The sequence below is a fragment of the Carcharhinus amblyrhynchos genome, chromosome 23 (assembly GCF_965287045.1).
Source record: "Carcharhinus amblyrhynchos chromosome 23, sCarAmb.v2.hapA, whole genome shotgun sequence".
NCBI classification, from domain to species: domain Eukaryota; kingdom Metazoa; phylum Chordata; class Chondrichthyes; order Carcharhiniformes; family Carcharhinidae; genus Carcharhinus; species Carcharhinus amblyrhynchos.
In genome coordinates this window covers 32193614-32213111 of record NC_137346.1, presented here as the reverse complement: position 1 = coordinate 32213111, position 19498 = coordinate 32193614, and the positions used below count along the sequence as shown (strand labels likewise).

Here is a 19498-nt window from a genome sequence, read left to right as displayed (position 1 = left end):
CTTTCCTTAGAAGTTTTACAATTTTATTCAGCGGTGACTCCCTGGATTTGACTCTATTACTATACTCAATTAAGTTGTATGGAATATCTTTGCTACCCTTTTGCAAACTAAGGACAACAAAATATCCCATAGTCTTTCCCCCAGAATTCAAGTTGTTAATAGAATCATAGAACTCCTACAGTTCAGAAGGAGGCCATTTGGTCCATTGGTTCTGCACCAACCCACCTTTTCATCTTGCCCAGGCCCTATCCCCATAACCCCATGTACTTACCCTGCTAACCACACACCCCAAACTACATAATTTGAGACACTATGGGGCAATTTAGCATGGGCAATCCACCTAACCTGCACTGCTGTCTCACAGCTCCAGGACCTGGGTTCAATTCCCAGTCTGTGTGCATTCTCCCCGTGTCTGCATGCGTTTCCTCCGGATGCTCTGATTTCCTCCCACAGTCCCAAGATGTGCAGGTTAGGTGCATTGGCCATGCTAAATTGCCGATAGTGTCCCAGGGTGTGTAGGTTAGAGGGATCAGTGAGGTTGTGGTTGTGGGGATAGAGCCTAGGGTGGAATTGTTGTCAGTGCAGGCTCAATGGGCCGAATGGCCTCCTTCTGCACTCCAGGATTTTATGATTTCTATAATCTTTGGAGTCTGGGAGGAAACCAGAGTATGCAGAGGAAACCTCGCAGAATGGGGAGAACATGCAGACTTCACACAGACAGATACCTGAGGCTGGAATTGAACCTGGGTTCCTGGTGCTATGAGGTAGTAGTGCTAACCACTGTGTCATGATGCTGCCTGTTCAGGAGCGTTCTTCATCCATTCCTTCCACCATTCATTTACGGAAAAGGCAGGAATTCATTGAGGTGTGGAATGTATTGAAAAGTAATAACTCTGTTTCTCTTCACAGATGCTGTGTGACCTGCTGCAAGTATTGCCAGCAGTTTTCTGATTTTATTTAAGGCTGTATTGAAATCTGGATCAGGATGATCCTGGTGGAACCCAAACGGGCATGGGTGAGAAGGTTGTTGGTGAGTAAGCGCCACTTGTTAGTCTGTGAATGATGTCTTTCACCACTATGTTGATGATTGAGAGTAGGCTGATGGGGCAGTAACTGGGCGAATTGGATTTAACCTGCTTCTTATGTACAGGACAGAAACATTCTCACATAGATGCCAGCGTAGTAGTTGAACTGGAGCAGTTTGGGTAGAAGCATGGCTAGTTCTGGACCCAAGCCTTAGCACTAGTGTAGTCATCAGGGCCCATGGCCTTTGCTGCATCTTATGTGTTCACCTATTTGACATCGCGCACTATAAACTGAATTGGCTTTGGTGAGAGAGCTCAGGAGTGACCAAAATGGATCATCCACCCAGCACTGCCAGCTGGAGATGGTCAAATACAGTTGCCTTTTGCACTTATCTTCTGGGATCCACCAACATTGAGACTGGGAATGTTTCAGGACCCCTATCCTTCTGTTGGTTGTTTCATTGTCCAAATGCATTGAAGACACTCAATCAACTTGTCTTGAATTTAACACTTTATTCCTGTGTTACGTTTCTGTGTTAGGTGTTTTCACCCATACTGTATCCTTTATTTTGATCTGAACCTTTCGGGAACATTGCAGTTGCTTTTAATTCTGATGATTGGTACTTTTATGTCCTATGTAACATGGTTTGGCAAAATGCATAATTATTAATAAATTATTAACTAAAAATGATTTTAAAAAGAACCTGTAAGAACCTTATATCAATGTATAATTCAGTGCATAGTGAAGTTTTATCCCATATGAAGGTTTATGTGGAGTTGGATGTGTCAGTGTTGTATCAGAAAGTTACTGAGCATCTGACAAAAATCAACCATCGGAGTCATGTCACAAATAGATTTGAAACAACATGAGCTTCCGCAACATATGATGACTGTGTGACAAGTCATTTACAGCCTATATATTACCAATGGCTGCTCAGATTACATTACTTAATGGGGTGTATTAATTTATATTTAATAAGCAAGAGTTGTTGTTTGTAATACTCCAGAGCAAAAAAATCAGAAGCTTCTGAAAGTACAGTTAAGTCCTCACCTCAAAAACTAAGTTATCATGCTCGATTTTCTTTCCAGAGAGGCTAACTGATCAGCAAGGAGACCGATTGTTCACTGTGTTAACATGGCCTCTTTAAGGGCTTTCCTTTGCGGGCCCAAGGAGTGGCAGTGCAGGAAGCTGGGCCAATTGGAAGTGAGGGTGCATGACCTGGGACTGGGAGGACCACAGCTGGAGCCAGGAAGGAGAAGAGAGTAGACTTCTCTATATGTTCTGTCAGACCCTTAGCGTGTATATGGTTTAGGTAGATTAATAAACCCTTTCTTGTTATTAGAGCCATATCAAGTCATTTCCAGTTATTACATTCACCATCTTTGCTGAGATAATGTCATACGTAATGTAATAGCAAATCTTGATTTGTATTACATATGAAGTCGCTGTTGAAGGAGTGGCTGAAGATTAGTTTACAGAGAGCTTGCTTGTCCTGTACGGGTCCATTTGTGATCTCCTCAAATGTTGAAAATGTTTGATGAGAGAGTCTTCTCCATGGAGGAACTGTCCAGGATTGTTTCTTTTCCCTCCATGTTGTCAGCTCCAACTCACAGGAGGTTGTCTTTCATTGTAGTTGAACTTGGGGTGTCCTGTAGGGCAGATTCCCATGCTCAGTCGGCTGTCAAATAGAACTTGGAACTCCCATGTGAACCACATGACCAATCCTGTGAAGCTGAGCTCTGATGAATATGCTCTCAATACAAGGTATGTGGAGCCTTGAAACCACTTCTTTGTTCAAGGTTTAGTCCTGCTACTTGAGACAGGTCTCAAGCAGTAAAGGTGGAATGTATGTATTTGCTTTCTGTGATGTTAATGGCTTATCTCTTCCTCACTGGTGAACAGGTTTGAGAAACACTGCCTGGTAGACTTTTTTTGCTTTCGAACAAGCTCCATGCTTTCTCCATAGCCTTTGAGTGACCCTACTGAATGCAGAGATGTTTTTGCAAGGCAATTGATGATTTCACCATCCAAATTGGTGTTGTTGCAGTGGATACAACCAAAATAGTATAACTGGGAAATAGCCCCTGTAAAACTTAAACTTAAATATACTCACAAAGTTCAGGATTAAAAAGGAGGTCGTCACATGGTGTAAATAATGAACTAGATCAAATTAACGACAACAGCAAAATACTGATGGACAGTGGACCACTTGCTTGTAACATGGCAAATTGCAAAGCGATAAAGCAAGCTAAAAAACATGAAGTGTGGGATTCTCCCAAAAAAATTGTAAGTTCCCAATGTGCAGGAAGATGGGAGTAAATCTTGCTGGGTTTTTTTTTGTGATTTCCAGAATGAATCTGCAACACTCTGAGTATTGCAGAGTGCCTCAGTGGGATTCACTCTGGAAAGTGCTGGGCAGGGCCTATTCCCAACCAAGAGGCCGGCAGCTTCGTGCTGAGTGGGCCACTCCGCATGTACCGATCTGTCAGTGCAGAGATCAGCACATGTGCAATGGCCTCCCATTGCTGTCTACTCAAGTAGCGCAGCAGGCTGGGAGAATCACCATCATCATATGAAGCTAGCTTCAGGGCAATGACATATTTAATGATCTTAGTCTGAGTTGCAGGAAATGAAGAGAAAAGGGTTAATATTCATGTTGAAATTCTTAAAATTTGCTCTGGCTTGAATAACTGCATCACACCTATAATAAAATGTATAAAAATCCTTAGTCAGCAAATCTAAAATATTGCACTGAAATGCAATAAATTATTATCCATTTGTTAGTTAACTGGATTAACTGGAATTTCAAACATTCTATGCAAATGATATGACCACATAAATGATTTATAAGGGGAGGTTTCAGAAATTTCCTTGCAGAACAGACCAGGGGATTCCAAGGCAAGTGTCAACCTGGCTGGCAATCTCAAATTTTGCAGTTAGTGTATGTAAGTGAAGTTGGCTGTTAATTATTGGCGATTATTTTATTATTAAGTCAAATTAAATTTTGTTCATGACTTGATCCTTATGAAGTCTATAGATCCATTTAGTTGTACCTTGATCTTGTATATGTTTAAGGGTGAGTGGACATCTTACAGCGATAATATTTAATCTATTAATACAGGGCACATAGAGCAAAGCAACTCTTCATGGAGATCTTTTTATGCATCAACAATGTTTAAGGCAGCTATTAAAGACTTTCTTTTAATTTCAGTGAATGATTCTTGATATAACGCAGATGAATCTTAGTTCATTTTGGTCAATAAAGTTGTTTGATGACTTACTAAGATTTTGTTGTTGGCATCATGAAATCCAGTGTCAAAGAATTCTTTCAGTTTATGCCCATCTCAACTCACCTAAATTGAATTTAATTACTAATACCATCTCTGATTGACCAGTCCTGTTCTTAACTCATGGAATGCGTTTTTTCTTTCAGGATGACAGCCCTGTGGTTCCTGGGTGTGTTGCTTACTGGGACTTTCCTATCACAGTCTGATGGAGTTACAACAGGTAAGAGGTTGAACCCAACCTCTGTTTCATGTAAGCTCTATGAGAGACTGAGTCTGGCTCCACTGGTCTGACTTGTGCAATGTCAGAATGAAAGAGGCTGGCATTCCCAAAGTTTATCTCAGTTTGAGGAAAGAGCAATAAGAAATGAATAGGAGAAGGAAACAAAAGAGACTTGAGGAATCTCTTCTAGAAACTAGAAGCAGGAGTACACAATTCAGCCCTTCGATCCTACTCCACTATTCATTTGGTCATGGCTGATCATTGGGTTCAATATCCTGATCCCCTGATCCTGTCAGTTTATAAAAAATAGATGTCTTAATAAAGTCATATCCTTAAAAGGATCAAGCTGAGTACAAACACCAATCTTACACCATGGAAAGTCTGATACACAAAACTTTGACACTGCTCTTGAATGAGGACATGGGATAAATTCCATATTTGGCCAAATTGAGTTAATCTCTGCAATGGCTAGTCATTCTCAGATGTAAAACATAGAAATGTAGAAAAACAACAGCACAATACAGGCCCTTCGGCCCACAAAGTTGGGCCGAATATGTCCCTACCTTAGAGATTACTAGGCTTACCTATAACTCTCTATCTGACTAAGTTCCATGTACTTATCTAAAAGTCTCTTAAAAGACCCTATAGAATCTGTCTCCACCACCGTTGCTGGCAGCCCATTCCATGCACTCATCATTCTCTGAGTGAAAAACTTACTCCTGACATCTCCTCTGTACCTACTCCCCAGCACCTTAAGCCTGTGTCCTTTTGTGGCAACCATTTCAGCCCTGGGAAAAAGCCTCTGACCATCCACTCAATCAATACCTCTCAACATTTCGTACACCTCTATCAGGTCACCCTTCATCTGTCCAAGGAGAAAAGGCAGAGCTCCCTCAACCTATCCTCATAAGGCATGCTCCCCAATCCAGGCAACATCCTTGTAAATCTCCTCTGCACCCTTTCTATGGCTTCCACATCCTTTCTGTAATGAGGCGAACAGAACTGAGCACAGTACTTCAAGTAGAGTCTGACCAGGGTCCTACATAACTGCAACATTATCTCTCGACTCCTAAACTCAATTCCTCAATTGATGAAGGCCAGTAACCAGACGCCTTCTTAACCACAGCTTCAGCCTGCGCAGCTGCTTTGAGCGACCTATGGACTCGGACCCCAAGATCCTTCTGATCTTCCACACTGCCAAGAGTCCTACCATTAATATTATATTTTGCCATCCTGTTTGACCTGCCAAAATGAACCACTTCACACTTATCTGGGTTGAACACCATCTGCCACTTCTCTGCCCAGTCTTGTATCCTATCAATGTATTTGTGAAGAAAATCATAGAGCATAATGTTGTGACACTGACACTTGTAAAGGAACGAAGAGTTTAAATCAGGTTTTATTTCATGGAATGCTCATCCAGAGATGTGTCGACCATCTACGATGAGTCTGTTGAAGTCTTTAAATTAATAACAGAGGGATATCTAATGAATAGCTCTTAAGGGAAGAATTTACTGAAGTTCCATGTTTAGGAAGTAATGATGAAATAGCTGCTGTCAACATTAGCAGTGAAAAAAAGGAATATTTCTGGCTTTTGAGACTCGGAGCAGGGGAATATGTCAGAACTGTAGCAGGATGCAATCTCTTCATTAAACCTACACCAAAATGACACAAAATGGCCAATGATAATAGCTAACAATCGAAAAGGGTCTTCATGATCAGTTGAGAGTCAGTTGTACTTGGTGACATTCAACAAGAATAAATGTAAAATTAAGAGATGATGAGAGATAAGAAAAAAATCTACAGGTTTCTAAAAAGTTGTAGGATCATCAATTTTGTCTTCACAAACAAAAGGAAAGAATGTAACATATTTGGAATGTATAACTCGAGGTGTGACTTAAATATTCCACATACTTGAGCATACCATTTCCCTTATCCTAATTCACATCAGGTCTCATTCACTCATCACCCCCATTGCTGGCTGATCCATGGTGGCTCCCAGCCCACTCCATTTTAAAATCATTCTTCCCCTGTTTAAGTCCTTCCATAACCTTGTCCCACCTTATTTCCATAACCATCTCCAACTCAACAATCCTCTAGCAACTCTGCATTCATCCAACTCTAGGATCCTGTGCACCCCTCCATACTTCTCACCTCACCACAGTAAATTCTATTTATATGATGCTTTGATTCAGCAAGATGTCATGGGGTGCTTCACAGACACGTAGCCAGACAAAAATTGACAGAGCTAAAGGGTAATTGTTGAGCGGGTGACTAAAAACCTGTATAGTTGGGTTTCAATGATTGACCTAAAGGAAAAGGGAGATTAAGCGGTGAAGGGATTTACAAGATCATAGGATGCCTACAGTGCAGAAAGAGGCCATTTGGCCCATCATGTCTGCACCGACCACAATCCCACCTAGACCCTATTCCCGTAACTCCAATTATTTACCCTGCTAGTTCCCCTGAACTAAGGGGTAATTTAGCATGACCTAACCTACACATCTTGGGTCTGTGTGAGGAAATCAGAGTACTCAGAGGAAACCCACACAGACATGGGGAAAATGTGCAAACTCCACACAGACAGTCACCCAAGGCCAGAATTGAATCTGGGTCCGTGGTGCTGTGAGGTAGCAATGCTAATCGCTTGCTACCATGCCACCCAAAAGAATTTCAGAAACTTAGGAGCTAAATGCCTGAAGCATGGCTGATAGTATCTTTCACAGTTTTGTCCCTGTTGGTGATAATTAGTTAAACATTTCCATCGCTGGGCTCCACTATCTGTTGCAGATTGTATATTCCAACACATGACAGTTTTGCCTTTAAACACAAAGGCAGTGTAGGTGTGAGGCAAGGAAATATTTGCATTTCATCATCACATTAGACTTTATATCGTTTTCATGGTCTTGGTATTCACTCTAAAATTTACCCTGCTGCATTTTCAACATTTCTTTATGTGAGTACACGTGAGGTCAATCTTCAGCACAGACGCAGGTGAATATTTTCTTCCAATGTGAATCATTTCAAAACAAGTTTTGGGTACTTTTTAAATCTTAAATACTTTTAACACACTTCTATACATTTTGAAATATTGTTGTTAACCTTTAAGGACTTTTAACACTTATAAGAACTTTTAAAAACTTTAAAATCATTCAAAACTTTCAATTGCTTTTCAACATTTTTCACTTTTTACTACTTTAATGGGCTTTGAATGCCCAGTGGCTGCCTGAGAATATCATGGGACAAAGTGGTTTGGCTTTCGAAAAGAAATCCATAACGCACCTTACTCCAAGTAATAGCTAAAAGGCCATCGTAGAAAAGATCAAGATGGTGTTTCATAAAATAAATTCAGACCCCATCTCTCTCTCTTATACTCTGATCCGTGTCCAGACTGATTCAGAAATGTCCTTCACCAATCACCCCCAACACTCTCTTTGAACATGAATATGTTAAGCTGTGCAAAAACTAGATCTGATACACCCTACAAGCTGGGATACCTATCCTGTGTCCTAGAATAAAAGGATGAATGTTAAAACTCAGATTTAAAAAGAAATAAAGAAAAGCTTTTTACGAAGTGATAAGCTGAAATAAAACTGCTTTGTGTGATTTTTTTTTCTGCCATGCCTCAAAGAAATAAAGCTGTTGAAAGAAAACAATCTTTTCCAAATTCCTGCTGACTCTGTCCAACTGTTCCAGACTAGTTTATTGAGGTTTTTACCAGATTACTTTCTTTACACCTAGCAGCCAACAAGTGCCAATGGGAGGGTTTAAGCAACATATCAATCAGTCACTTCTTCAATTCCTGACAGACCTGTAAAAATAAGGACTTGTATTGCACAAATAAGGTATACCCAAATATTTGAACAAATTGTGGGTTTGTGCCAAGACAGCCACTTATTAAATTCAATGTAACATAACCTCCCTAGCTTGGAGTTCGACTGGCATCATGTCCTAGTTTAATACCTTTCACATGCTGGCACTCTCTGGAGTTATCCCAGCCCCTATCATGTTTCTTGGCTTTCAGTTATTAACAGCTTCTTACTTTGCATCATGTTAATTAATATTTTTGTCACCATGTAGAACTTAAGTATAGGTTCAAACAGAAACCAGCTACTCCTGTAGAATTCTGTCAATTGATCAACAATGTTGATCCCAATAATAATCAATTAATTAATAAACCCCACAACAAATAACCTATCAATTTTCTTGGGATGTGAACTGTGTGGTTCAGAGTTGCTATGTTTTTCTTTTGTAGATGGTGACAATGCCCTGGGCAGTTCATTTGTACAAAGAGCTGTACGTGAAGCTATTGAACTGGTGGACAAAGCCTATAAAGCCACCAGAGACAAGTGAGTAATTAACTCAATAACTCTAACTTAACCACCATTTCCATGAGATGTGCATCTGAAGACAGATTTTCTTGAAATTAAATTCTGAAAATATAATTCAGCATTCGTAATAAGAACAGCATATTGTTCTCTGCAGATCCATTTGCTCAGAGTTTGTTTAGCTTAGGGGATCTGAGCCTAAATATTCTAGTAAACAGTGTCCAACTATACACCATTTATGTTTAAGCTTAATAGGCTCTAAATTTGCACTTGTGCATTAATTCTCATCATAGAAGTATATTTCTTCCTTTGTCAGAGAAGGCACTGACTATGTGGTGGGAATCAAAACTTTATGAGAAAAGGCTAAGGAAAGATTACTTCTTTTTTATTTAAATTAATCTGAGAAGTAATCTGATTAAAACATTAAATGTGAATAGCAATGTGTGACCATTAGCTATGTTTCTGATCAAAGAAACAATTTGCATTCATAAGATTCAAGAGTTTCATAATATTTTACAACAAGCAAATTACTTATATTTTTTAAATGCCACTTTTGATACATGGGTAAGAACACATTCATTCACCAATGTTCTTTAGGGAATGAAATCTGCCGTCCTTACTTGGTCTGGCCTAAATGTGACTCCAGAGCCACAGCAATGTGGTTAACTCTTTAATATCTCTTGAAATGGCCTCACAAATGATTCAGTTCAACAGCAATTAGGGATGGGCAATAAACACTTTCCAGCCAGTGATGCCCACATCGTCTGAATAAAGAAAAAAATTGCAATTAATTTGTATATAGGGTCTTTCAAACAACATGGGAGAGAGCTAAGGAACTATATAATGGTCAGTGTTTGGAGTCTGCACTCCTTTGTGACAGTAACCAGCAAACGAGCTGTTTTTGTAACAGAAAGGCAAGGTTCATATTTTATATTGATGAACTGACCTTCTGACTTATCTCGACCTAATCTGAGCCTTTCCAATTTCAGACAAAAAGAAAAAATGAGCAAACGATCCTTGAAACCGATGGACCTTCTGCAGTTCTTTAAGCAACCACTCGCAGAAACCAGAACTGCAACACGGTCTGCAGAGTACATGGAAACTGCACTGTACCTCATTCAGCACAATGTACACCAGGTCCACAAACGCTCACTCAATGCTTCAGGTTAGTTTGGAATGGGTCCAGCCATAGACAATTGAAACTCAGACTGAAACCAACAGAGACAGTGTCAATGTGGCAGGAGAAGCAACAACATTCATAGAATCAGAGAAACCTTTCAGCCCACAAGAAGGCCATTGGGTCGGCTGTGTCTGTGCTGGCTCTCTGAAGAAACAGTTCAGCAAGACCCATTCCCCCATATTCTCCCTGTTATCCTGCACATTCTTTCTTTTTAGATCATAACTCAATTTCTTCCAGCATCTCGACTGACCCTGTTTTACCACGCTCTCAGACAGTGCATCCCAGATCCTAACCGCTCATTGTGTGAACCTGTCTCCGCCACTGCCTTCACATCCTTCCTAAATTGTGGTTCCCAGGACTGGACACAATAATCCAGTTGAGGCTGATTCAGTGTTTAATACAAGTTTAACATAACTTCTTTGTTTTTGTACTTTAAACCCCTAAGTGATGAATGCCATCTGATTTATGAACTGCACTCTCAAACCTACCCTGCCACCTTTAATGATTTGTGCACATATGTAGCCAGGGCCCTCTGCTCCTGCATCCTCTTTAGAATTGTACCTGTTATTTCATATTGTCTCTCCACATTCTTCCGCCAAAATGAATTACTTCAATCTTCTCTGCATTAAATTTCATCTGCCACTTCCACCAACCTCTCTCTCTCCTTTTGAATGTCTGTGCTATCCTTGTCAAAGTTCACAACACTTCCCAGTTCACAATATTTCACAATACTTCCAGTCTTGTATCATCTGCAGATTTGGAAATTGTGATCTGTAAACAAAACTCTAGATCATTAATTTATGTCGAAATGAACAGGAATCCTATTACTGACCTTTGGAAAACTCCATCAAAACCTTCCTCCAAAAGACAACTGTTCATGTTGATTTAATATCCCTGCTGCTGCTGTTCTTTTTATTCCACAACTCTAACTTTACTCAAATCAAATGTGCAACATTTTATCAAATGCCTTTTGGAAGTCCATGTAGACCACATCAACAGTATTACCCTCATCAACCCTCTCTGTTGTCTTCTCAAAACGATTCAAGCTAGTTAACGAAACACAATTTGCCCTTAGAAAATCTGTTCTAGCTTTCCAAAAGACAGACTTTAAACATCATAAAAATCAAACAGCGCTTGCCACGTTTTTCATCATTTCTTTGAATTTCTGCCCACCTTCTTTTACCTGCTAATGGACAGCACAGTGGGACAGTGGTTAGCTCTGCTGCCTCACAGCGCCAGGGACCTGGGTTCAATTCCAGGCTTGGGTCACCATCTGTGTGGAGTCTGCACGTTCTCCCCGTGTCTGCATGGGTTTCCTCCGGGTGCTCCGGTTTCCTCACACAGTCTAAAAGATGTGCTAGTCAGGTGCACCGGCTATGCTAAATTCTCCCTCAGTGTACCTGAACAGATGCCGGGGTGTGGTGACTAGGGGATTTTCACAGTGACTTCATTGCAATGGTAATGTAGACCTACTTGTGACACTAATAATTTAAACTTAAACTTAGCTTACTCTTCTTGGTTAATGTCATTATTCCATGCCTTTGGTTAACCCAAGTTCCTTTGATGGCGGAGGCAAATTTAGTTTAATTTACCCTAGTGCCCCATGCCCCAGCTGCAACTTAATACATCTCCTGACAGGTAGGGAACCCTGACAACATTGATGATGGAGCGGGCACTGAGGGCAGAGTGGGCATTGAGGGGGGGCCTCTTGTGGACAGCTGCAATGTTGTACTATTGAAATGCCCTAGTCTTGATGATGGGTGGTAGAGGTGTGGGCAGGTTGCCGGAGGCTGGGGAGGGGTTGCCTGCAGCTCAGAGTCTGTAGTTTCTTCAGTGCGGAAGACACATTGCACAGCCATTGTTACACTCATCAGGGATGAAGTGCTTGGTGTGTGCAGGGGTTCACATAGCTATCAGCACTAAATGACACAGCGGAGGCTCTGTGGGTGAACAGAGTGAATATTTATTCTAGAACTATATACGGTGGTGATCTTTCTACAGTTGTGCCTATATCTGCCAATGCCAACTAGGTGCCGATAACTTCCTACCTGTCCTTACCTTTCCACAATGTCTTGGTGCTTCTCCAGGACCCACAGCTCAGGTTAGAGAGTCTTGCTGACTTCCACACCCTGTTGGCTGAGATAATATTGACAGGTGTCCCTTGGTGGGCCAGGAACTTACTGATCCATGCCTGCTTTCTGACAGCAAGGCTGCCCTCCAAGGTGTACGGAGCTGGGGTTGTGTCACTCACATGGAGGGGGGTGGAATCAGATGGGCTGGACATCCTCAGAGCCTGCAATGTGGAAGGCCCCGGGCTGTGGCCCAAATGTTCCTCATCCTTTCAGTGCTCAATGGCCCCAGTGCACCTACATGGGATAGAGGGGTAGCTGGAATGAAGTCCAGAAGCCTCGCTGTCCTCTCGTGCTGACACCCGTGGATTCCCACCAGTTCCTGCACCTTGTGGTCGAAGGGCTGCACCATGGAGTTCATGCCGTCAGACATGGAAATCATGAGCTGAACCATGGTGTGGCATCTCCTGCCATGGTGGTGGGACTCCTCCAGTCAGCTTTGCAGTCCAAGAAGAGAAGCTGTCATAGAAACATGGGAACATAGGAACAGGAGTAGGCCATTCAGCCCATCGAGCCCACTCTGCTATTCAATAAGATCATGTTTGATCTGGTTTTAAAGCTTCCAACTAGTGGAAACAGTTCATCCTTATCCACCCTGTCCTTCCCTGTAAATACTTTATAAACTTCAATCAGATCTGTCATCCCTTCCTGATGCAACAATTCCAACAATCCTGGAAAAAGCAGACTCAGGAGCACATCCCTGCCTCTGCCTGCTGTGGATCTTGAATTATGAGGTGCTCATCAATGAGTGAATCCACTGAGGTGTGAGTATCTGCACTGGGTGACAGCTGTGCCACCGTCTTCAATGGTGGGATCTGAGAGGCCTTCCAAGGAGCTGCTGGTGTCCAGTGGGTCTAGGAGGCATGAGGACGGTCCATGCTCCTCTGCTGCTTTGGCTGCAGGAGAATGGTGACGGCATCATGCATCACAGGAGATTTGGAGGGAACATTGATTACTCACTAGAGACTTGGAGGATGTCTTAAGGATTCTCAGTTTTCTGCTGCCCCACTTCACCAGCAACAGAGGTGTGGTCTTTCCCCTCCCCGACCAGCTCAAGGGCTCTCTCTGAAATGCATGAAAGTTCTGAGCTCTGGCATGACTCTGGCTGGTTGAGTCCTTTCACACTTGTTGTGATTGACACAGATTGGGAGAGTGTCGATGGGAATCTGATGATGAGGTGTGGTAGGCGTGGGTCTTGAGTGGGTGCTAGAGTGTGAGGAGCATGGCAGCTATTGGGGGAGCATGGTGGTTGTGGGAGGAGGGAGGAGGGATTCATGCCTGGTTAATAAAGGCTGAAGTGGCTGGGTGAGTGATGGAGGTGGGAGGCTGATGGACATGAGAGGGGTGACGGAGGCGGGAGGGTGACGGAGGCGGGAGGGTGACGGAGGCGGGAGGGGTGACGGAGGCGAGAGGGGTGACGGAGGCGAGAGGGGTGACGGAGGCGAGAGGGGTGACGGAGGCGGGAGGGTGACGGAGGCGGGAGGGTGATGGAGGCGGGAGGGTGATGGAGGTGGGAGGGTGATGGAGGCAGGAGGGTGATGGAGGTGGGAAGATGGTGTAAGGGGGACCTGAGAGAGAGAGTGGGGGTGGTTCACTTATCCTGACTGAGTGGAGAAGATTGTTCATCTTCTTGCAGCACCGCTGCCCCATCCTCCTTTGTAGTGAGCTGGCACTTACAACAGCTGCCACTGCATTCCAGGTCAGGGTGACCTTGTTGGAAGGCCTTCTACTGGAAGCATTGGCAGGAATCACTCAATTTTTCATGCTAAAACAAACTCTCTACCAAATTCTCAGAAGATTCCACCTGATACAGAAGACAGGAGCAGGGAGGAGAGCACTTGGCCCTTCAAGCCTGCCCTGACATACTTGGCCCTATATATCTGCATGGATTATAATGTAAAGGTGCTTGGCAGAGCAATGATTAATATGGGATTGGAGACTGACATCATTCATGGTGTGATATATGCAGTTACATGGTTGGAGACTGTAAAGAACAGTCTAGAAACCATACTTTAAGCCGCCAACCTTCTATGTGGAGAGGAACCATGCATGACCATACTTGGAATTGTAAATAGTTAAAGCCTACTCATGTGTAAACACACAAGGCTCAAGATGTCATCAATGAAACACCACTACAGTAACACAAAGAAGCCATAATATGGAGATGTATGAGAACAGGTGAAGGTTTCATGTGTGTAGTTGTGTGGATCAGAGATCAACCGGCCAGTGGCCCACAACACCAAGACCATACTGTAATTCAAATCAGTGAACACAGAGCCTGGAGTGTGGTCAACATCAGTCAGTCTGCCTGGAATTTACTCATCGGATCTGTTAATGCTCCCACTGTAACAAAGTCAGATTGTTGTTTAACTGATACAATTTGTGTGTGAATGTTTCAGTGATTTGGAATTGATAATGAGTGAATGTTTCCTACAGATTTGTTAACAACGAGTGACCTGGACAGCATCTCAAAGGTCACAGGCTGTCTAGCCATACGTCAGCCCCCTGCCTGTAAAGACGACTGTTGGTCAAATCGATACAGAACCTTCACCTCTGTGTGCAACAACAGGTAGGAACTGGTGGTGCTGCTGACTATTGTCTAGTCTCCTTCCGAGATTAACTGCTAAACACATACAGCCATTCACTAAATCTGTCTTCATCCTGATTAATATTTAATTATAATAAACAAAGGGTCATGTACTCAGAAGCATTGTAAGACAGAAAATACTGGAAGCACTCAGCAGGCCTGGCAGTATCAATGGAGAGAGAAACAGAATTAATGTAATCTTTCAGTAGAGCTGTCCGTGTGTCACATTTGTGCGTGGTATCCTTTGAATGTTGACAAAGTGTTTTAAAGGAAGACAGAGTGAGAGGCAATTGTGGAAAATGAAAATAGATGTGTGGACAAACAGCAAGGTGGATAACGAAAGATTCCAGCAAGACATGGACATGTTTGCAATAACATTTACTTTGGTTAGACGTACACTCAGGGAGTGGAGTCTTTCCTACCAAGGTATTTTAGGGTGTTTTCTGCAGTATCTCACAAAGGTGGGGTGGTGGGAGGGCCACGTGCTAATGTTTGTCCCCAAGAACTATAGAGAAAGAACAGCAATCTCAAAATTTGCAGTGATGCGATAAATTCTCCCGCTCTCCTGAAGCTCTCCTTCAGCATTTCAGCCGGTATTTCTCCCAATTCTCTCATTTCAAATGGATATCTTCGCCATTCATTATGATCATTGAATTCAATATCCTGAATTCAATATCCCCCTTCCCTCCAAATATCTCAATCCCTTTAAGTCCCAATTTCTTCTTGAAATCACGCGACATTTTGGCCTCAACTACATACTAAGTTGGTGAATTCCACACAGTCACCATCCTCTGGATGAAGGAATTTCTCCTCACTTCAGTTTTAAAAGATTTACTCCTTATCCTCAAACTATGACCCCTAGTTCTGGACTCCCCATCAGGAACATTCTTTCTGAACCTACCTTGTCTAACCCTATTAGAATTTTATAAGTTTCTTTAAGACTCCCTCTCACTCTTCTAAACTCCAGTGAATATAATCCTAACTGACTTAGCCTCTCCTCATATGACAGACCTGCCATTCCAGGAATCAGCCTGGTAAACCTTCACTCCTTCTCTAGCAAGGACATCCTTCCTCAGATAAGGACACCAAAACTGCGCACACTACTCCAGGTGTGGCCTCACCAACAGACTATACAATTGCAGCAAAACATCCCTATTCCCATTCAGCACGTTGTAAACATTACATTATAAACCAAAGATTCTGCCCAAGTCTTTACTTATTTGGTTCTTTTAAGGATCAAAATTTCTGTCACAGGTTCAATCACTGACAGTTTGCAACAAAATATTTGAAGAGAAATTAAACCTATGATGTTAGGCAGATTAGATTGTAATTTTCCTATAAAGGAAAACCCCTGCTGTCTTTCAGTTCAGCCAAACTTCATCTTGATACAGTAAGATGTCTCACAACATCAGGTTAACCAGCATCTCCACTTCATCTTGACTAACGTAGGACTATAGAATCCTGACAGTGCGCAGGAGGCCACTTGACCTATCAAGTCTGCAACCGACTCTCCAAAAGAGCATCTTTCACAGGCTCACCCTCACCCTATCCCCATAACCCTGTGCATTTACCATGGCTAATCCACCTAACCTAGACATCTTTGGACACAAAGGGGCAATCTAGCATGGCCAATCCACCTAGCCTGCACATCTTTGGACTGTGGGAGGAAACTGGAGCACCCGGAAGAAACCCATGCAGACACAGGGAGAATGTGTAAACCCCACACAGACAGTCACCCGAGGCCAGAATTGAGCCCAAGTCCCTGACGCAGTGAGGCAGCAGTGCTAACCATTGCACCACCACTGTGACAAGTAAACTGTCAGCCCTTTGCTTATGGAGATGCTACCCATATAAGTGTTATTCAGACCGAGTTACAGTTTAGGGTCAGGTGAATTAGGGGGAAGGAAATGACTGTTGTTTTCCTTATTTGAAGGAGGAAGCCTCGCCTGGGAGCATCTAACACACTACTCACCCGATGGCTCCCAGCTCGCTATGAGGATGGAATTTCACTTCCAATGGGCTGGACTCCGGGCAAAAAAATATCAGGATTCACTCTGCCACTGGTAAGTGTTCACACATCAGACACAAACAAATCCAATTCATTGGGATATTGAAAACCCTACTGTCAACTGTAGAGAACCCCCCAATACTGAGGACAACCCTAGGATTAATATAGTGTCCTCCAAGCAGATCCAGCCCAGTCAGATAGGATGCTCTCTCCTCACCCTTTAACATTCTTCGATGAGTTACCTTTGCCTCAACTCCATTTACTTCCTCCTAAGTTCAGGCGCATGGTATAAAACTGCTCCTTAGTATAGTCCAGGTTTGCGACATCACTTGGAAAGATTGGTGCATGAAGTAAGACAGGATAAAAAGATCTTATATTACTAGTATCTGGAACTGCACTGCTCTTCCTGGTGTTATGTTTTCTGCTTTTTTTAGTGCCCTCTTAGGTTACCAACATGTCACAGAAGAGTGGGTGAGAGTGCAGCAAAGGTAGCTCTATGATGGATAAACACTATCTTGGTTTTATGTAGTGAATGTTTTATATTTCTGCTCCAGGTTCGAGACGTGTCCAACAAAATCCTGAATGTATCCAATGAAGATGTGTTCTCGGATTCAGTGCTGAGTCATTTGTTTATGCAGTGGGGTCAGTGGATTGATCACGACATGAGCTTAAGCCCCATGTCTGGTAGCCGCCAAACCTTCAATGATGGCATTGATTGTGAATTGACTTGTGTTCAAAGAACTCCTTGTTTCCCAATAAGGGTAAGACCTTCATTCCATCCTTGAAGTTCCCTGTATAACTTGTGTCCTTTTCCCTTCTCTGCAGCCTTGACCTATGTTATTTGCAGAGAAATTAAGAACTTTTTTTTAAATAGCTCTTTCCTTTGAGATCCATTTCAAAATGCTCAACTATAAGAAACTCTCTAACCTGGCTGGAACTACAGTCTTCACACATGATAGATCTGGAGGGTAGAATTATAGAATCATAGAATCCCTACAGTGCAGAAGGAGGCCATTCAGCCCATCGAGTCAGCATCGACCACAATCCCAGCCAGACCCTATTCCCTTAACCCCACATATTTACCGTGCTAATCCCCTTACACTAGGGTCAATTTAGCATGGCCAATCAACCTAACCCACACACCTTTGGAGTGTGGGAGGAAAGCGGAGCACCTGGAGGAAATCCACACAGATACGGGGAGAATATACAAACTCCACACAGATAGTGATCCAAGACCTGAATTGAACCCGGGTCACCGGCATTGTGAGGCAGCAGTGCTGACCGTGTGCCCACTGTGCTGCCTGTCAGGGTGAGTAATAGAGTCTTTTGCTAACTGAAATATTATATAAAATGGAATATGGAAGATAGTGAGGAATCAAATATTGCAACTGATTGAGAAAGTATTCAGGAAAATGAAGATGGAACTTGTGTAAAACTATATTCTCAAGTCAGCAAGAATGTAGGATCAACTGTCGTAAATTATTGAAAAGAAATAGGGCAGTGAGACAGCGCTGGTGAAGATATATTACTTAATTTTTGTTCTGTTCAAGTAGGGCTTTTGATTTTCAATCTTCTTTAAACCATCTGAAGTAAAGCAATATCCTTCTGTAATCGGTACCTTGAGTCAAACACCACGGGGGCAATTTTCCTGTGGCACTGAGCCTGGCACAAATTACATTGGGGCCACACAGGGGTCAAAATATTGTGGGTGAGGGGCCAAATGCACTTAGCGTCATCGAGGGCCCCCTGTGGGATTCTCCCAGCTTAACACCCGCCCTCCCCCACCCAATCCCAGGGCATGAAAGGGCCAAAGTATGAAGGGAGCGGTACATGAAGGGGACCCATCAGGAGAGCCCCAATGACCTGATGCCGGTGATCTATGTTCAGGGCGGGGGAAGATCAGGCCGCCAATGGTGGAAAGGTGTGGGGGGGGGAACATGCCTTCAATAAGGTAGAGGAGAGGGGGGGAGCAGATCTTGTGTGGAGGGGGTTTCAATTTCACTTTGAGATCAGGGTGCCTTTTATTAACAATCTCTGTGAACTCTCACCCAATAAGTAAATGTGGAAGATTGTCATCCAATTCACATCGGACTTGTGGGCATGAATCACACTGGTTTTCTCACCCGTAATGACACTTTGGGGCAGTATTCCCCGGCCTTGCTTGCCACTAGCAAGGATCCAGGTGGCCCACTGAATAGGGCATTGGGGCTAAAACACGATTGCTGCCAGGCAACTCACCTGTCATGACACCCCTGTCCCGCCACACTGGCCATGATCAAATTCCTGCCTGATTGTTATTCAAAATACCTATTTTAAATGTCATTAGCAGGCTTGAAATCCTATTCAGAGGCCTTCCACCATTCACCCACCTCCCCAGCACCGGTATGGCCAGCATGAAACTGATATGTTAGACCCCAAGTGGAGTCAAGGAGCTAAGGCCAGTGCCCATGTGTGCCCCTCTGTTACTGCCAAGCTACAGAGGGGGGCTCGCATGGGTCCTGGAGTTGGGTGGTCTCGGGCTGGGTCAAGGGGTTGACCTCAGCACTCTCCCCAGGAATGGGACTGTCCAGCCCTGAGAAACCTGAAGATCACTCATGGCATGGTGATTTCAGGTATCTCGTTGTTCAAAGTCTCCATGCTGGTTTGTGGACCATTTAAAGTGGGCTATTCACTTAAATGTCCATGCCCCCTAGACGCTTGGCAGGTTTCCAAATCCCTGCAGCACTCCGCAGA

At 43.1% G+C, this 19498-nt stretch overlaps 1 protein-coding gene across 1 annotated transcript in view; it reads left to right on the top strand.

Annotated features, from left to right (window-relative positions):
- Positions 1-4460: 4460 nt before the first annotated feature.
- LOC145357428 (eosinophil peroxidase-like) overlaps positions 4461-19498 on the top strand; it is a 40363-nt gene continuing 25325 nt past the window's right edge. The window contains exons 1-6 of the mRNA XM_080210756.1: positions 4461-4533; positions 8789-8882; positions 9851-10026; positions 14607-14739; positions 16691-16820; positions 17320-17526. Coding sequence (XP_080066882.1) covers positions 4461-4533; positions 8789-8882; positions 9851-10026; positions 14607-14739; positions 16691-16820; positions 17320-17526 — 813 coding nt within the window. The remainder of the gene's footprint in view (positions 4534-8788; positions 8883-9850; positions 10027-14606; positions 14740-16690; positions 16821-17319; positions 17527-19498) is intronic.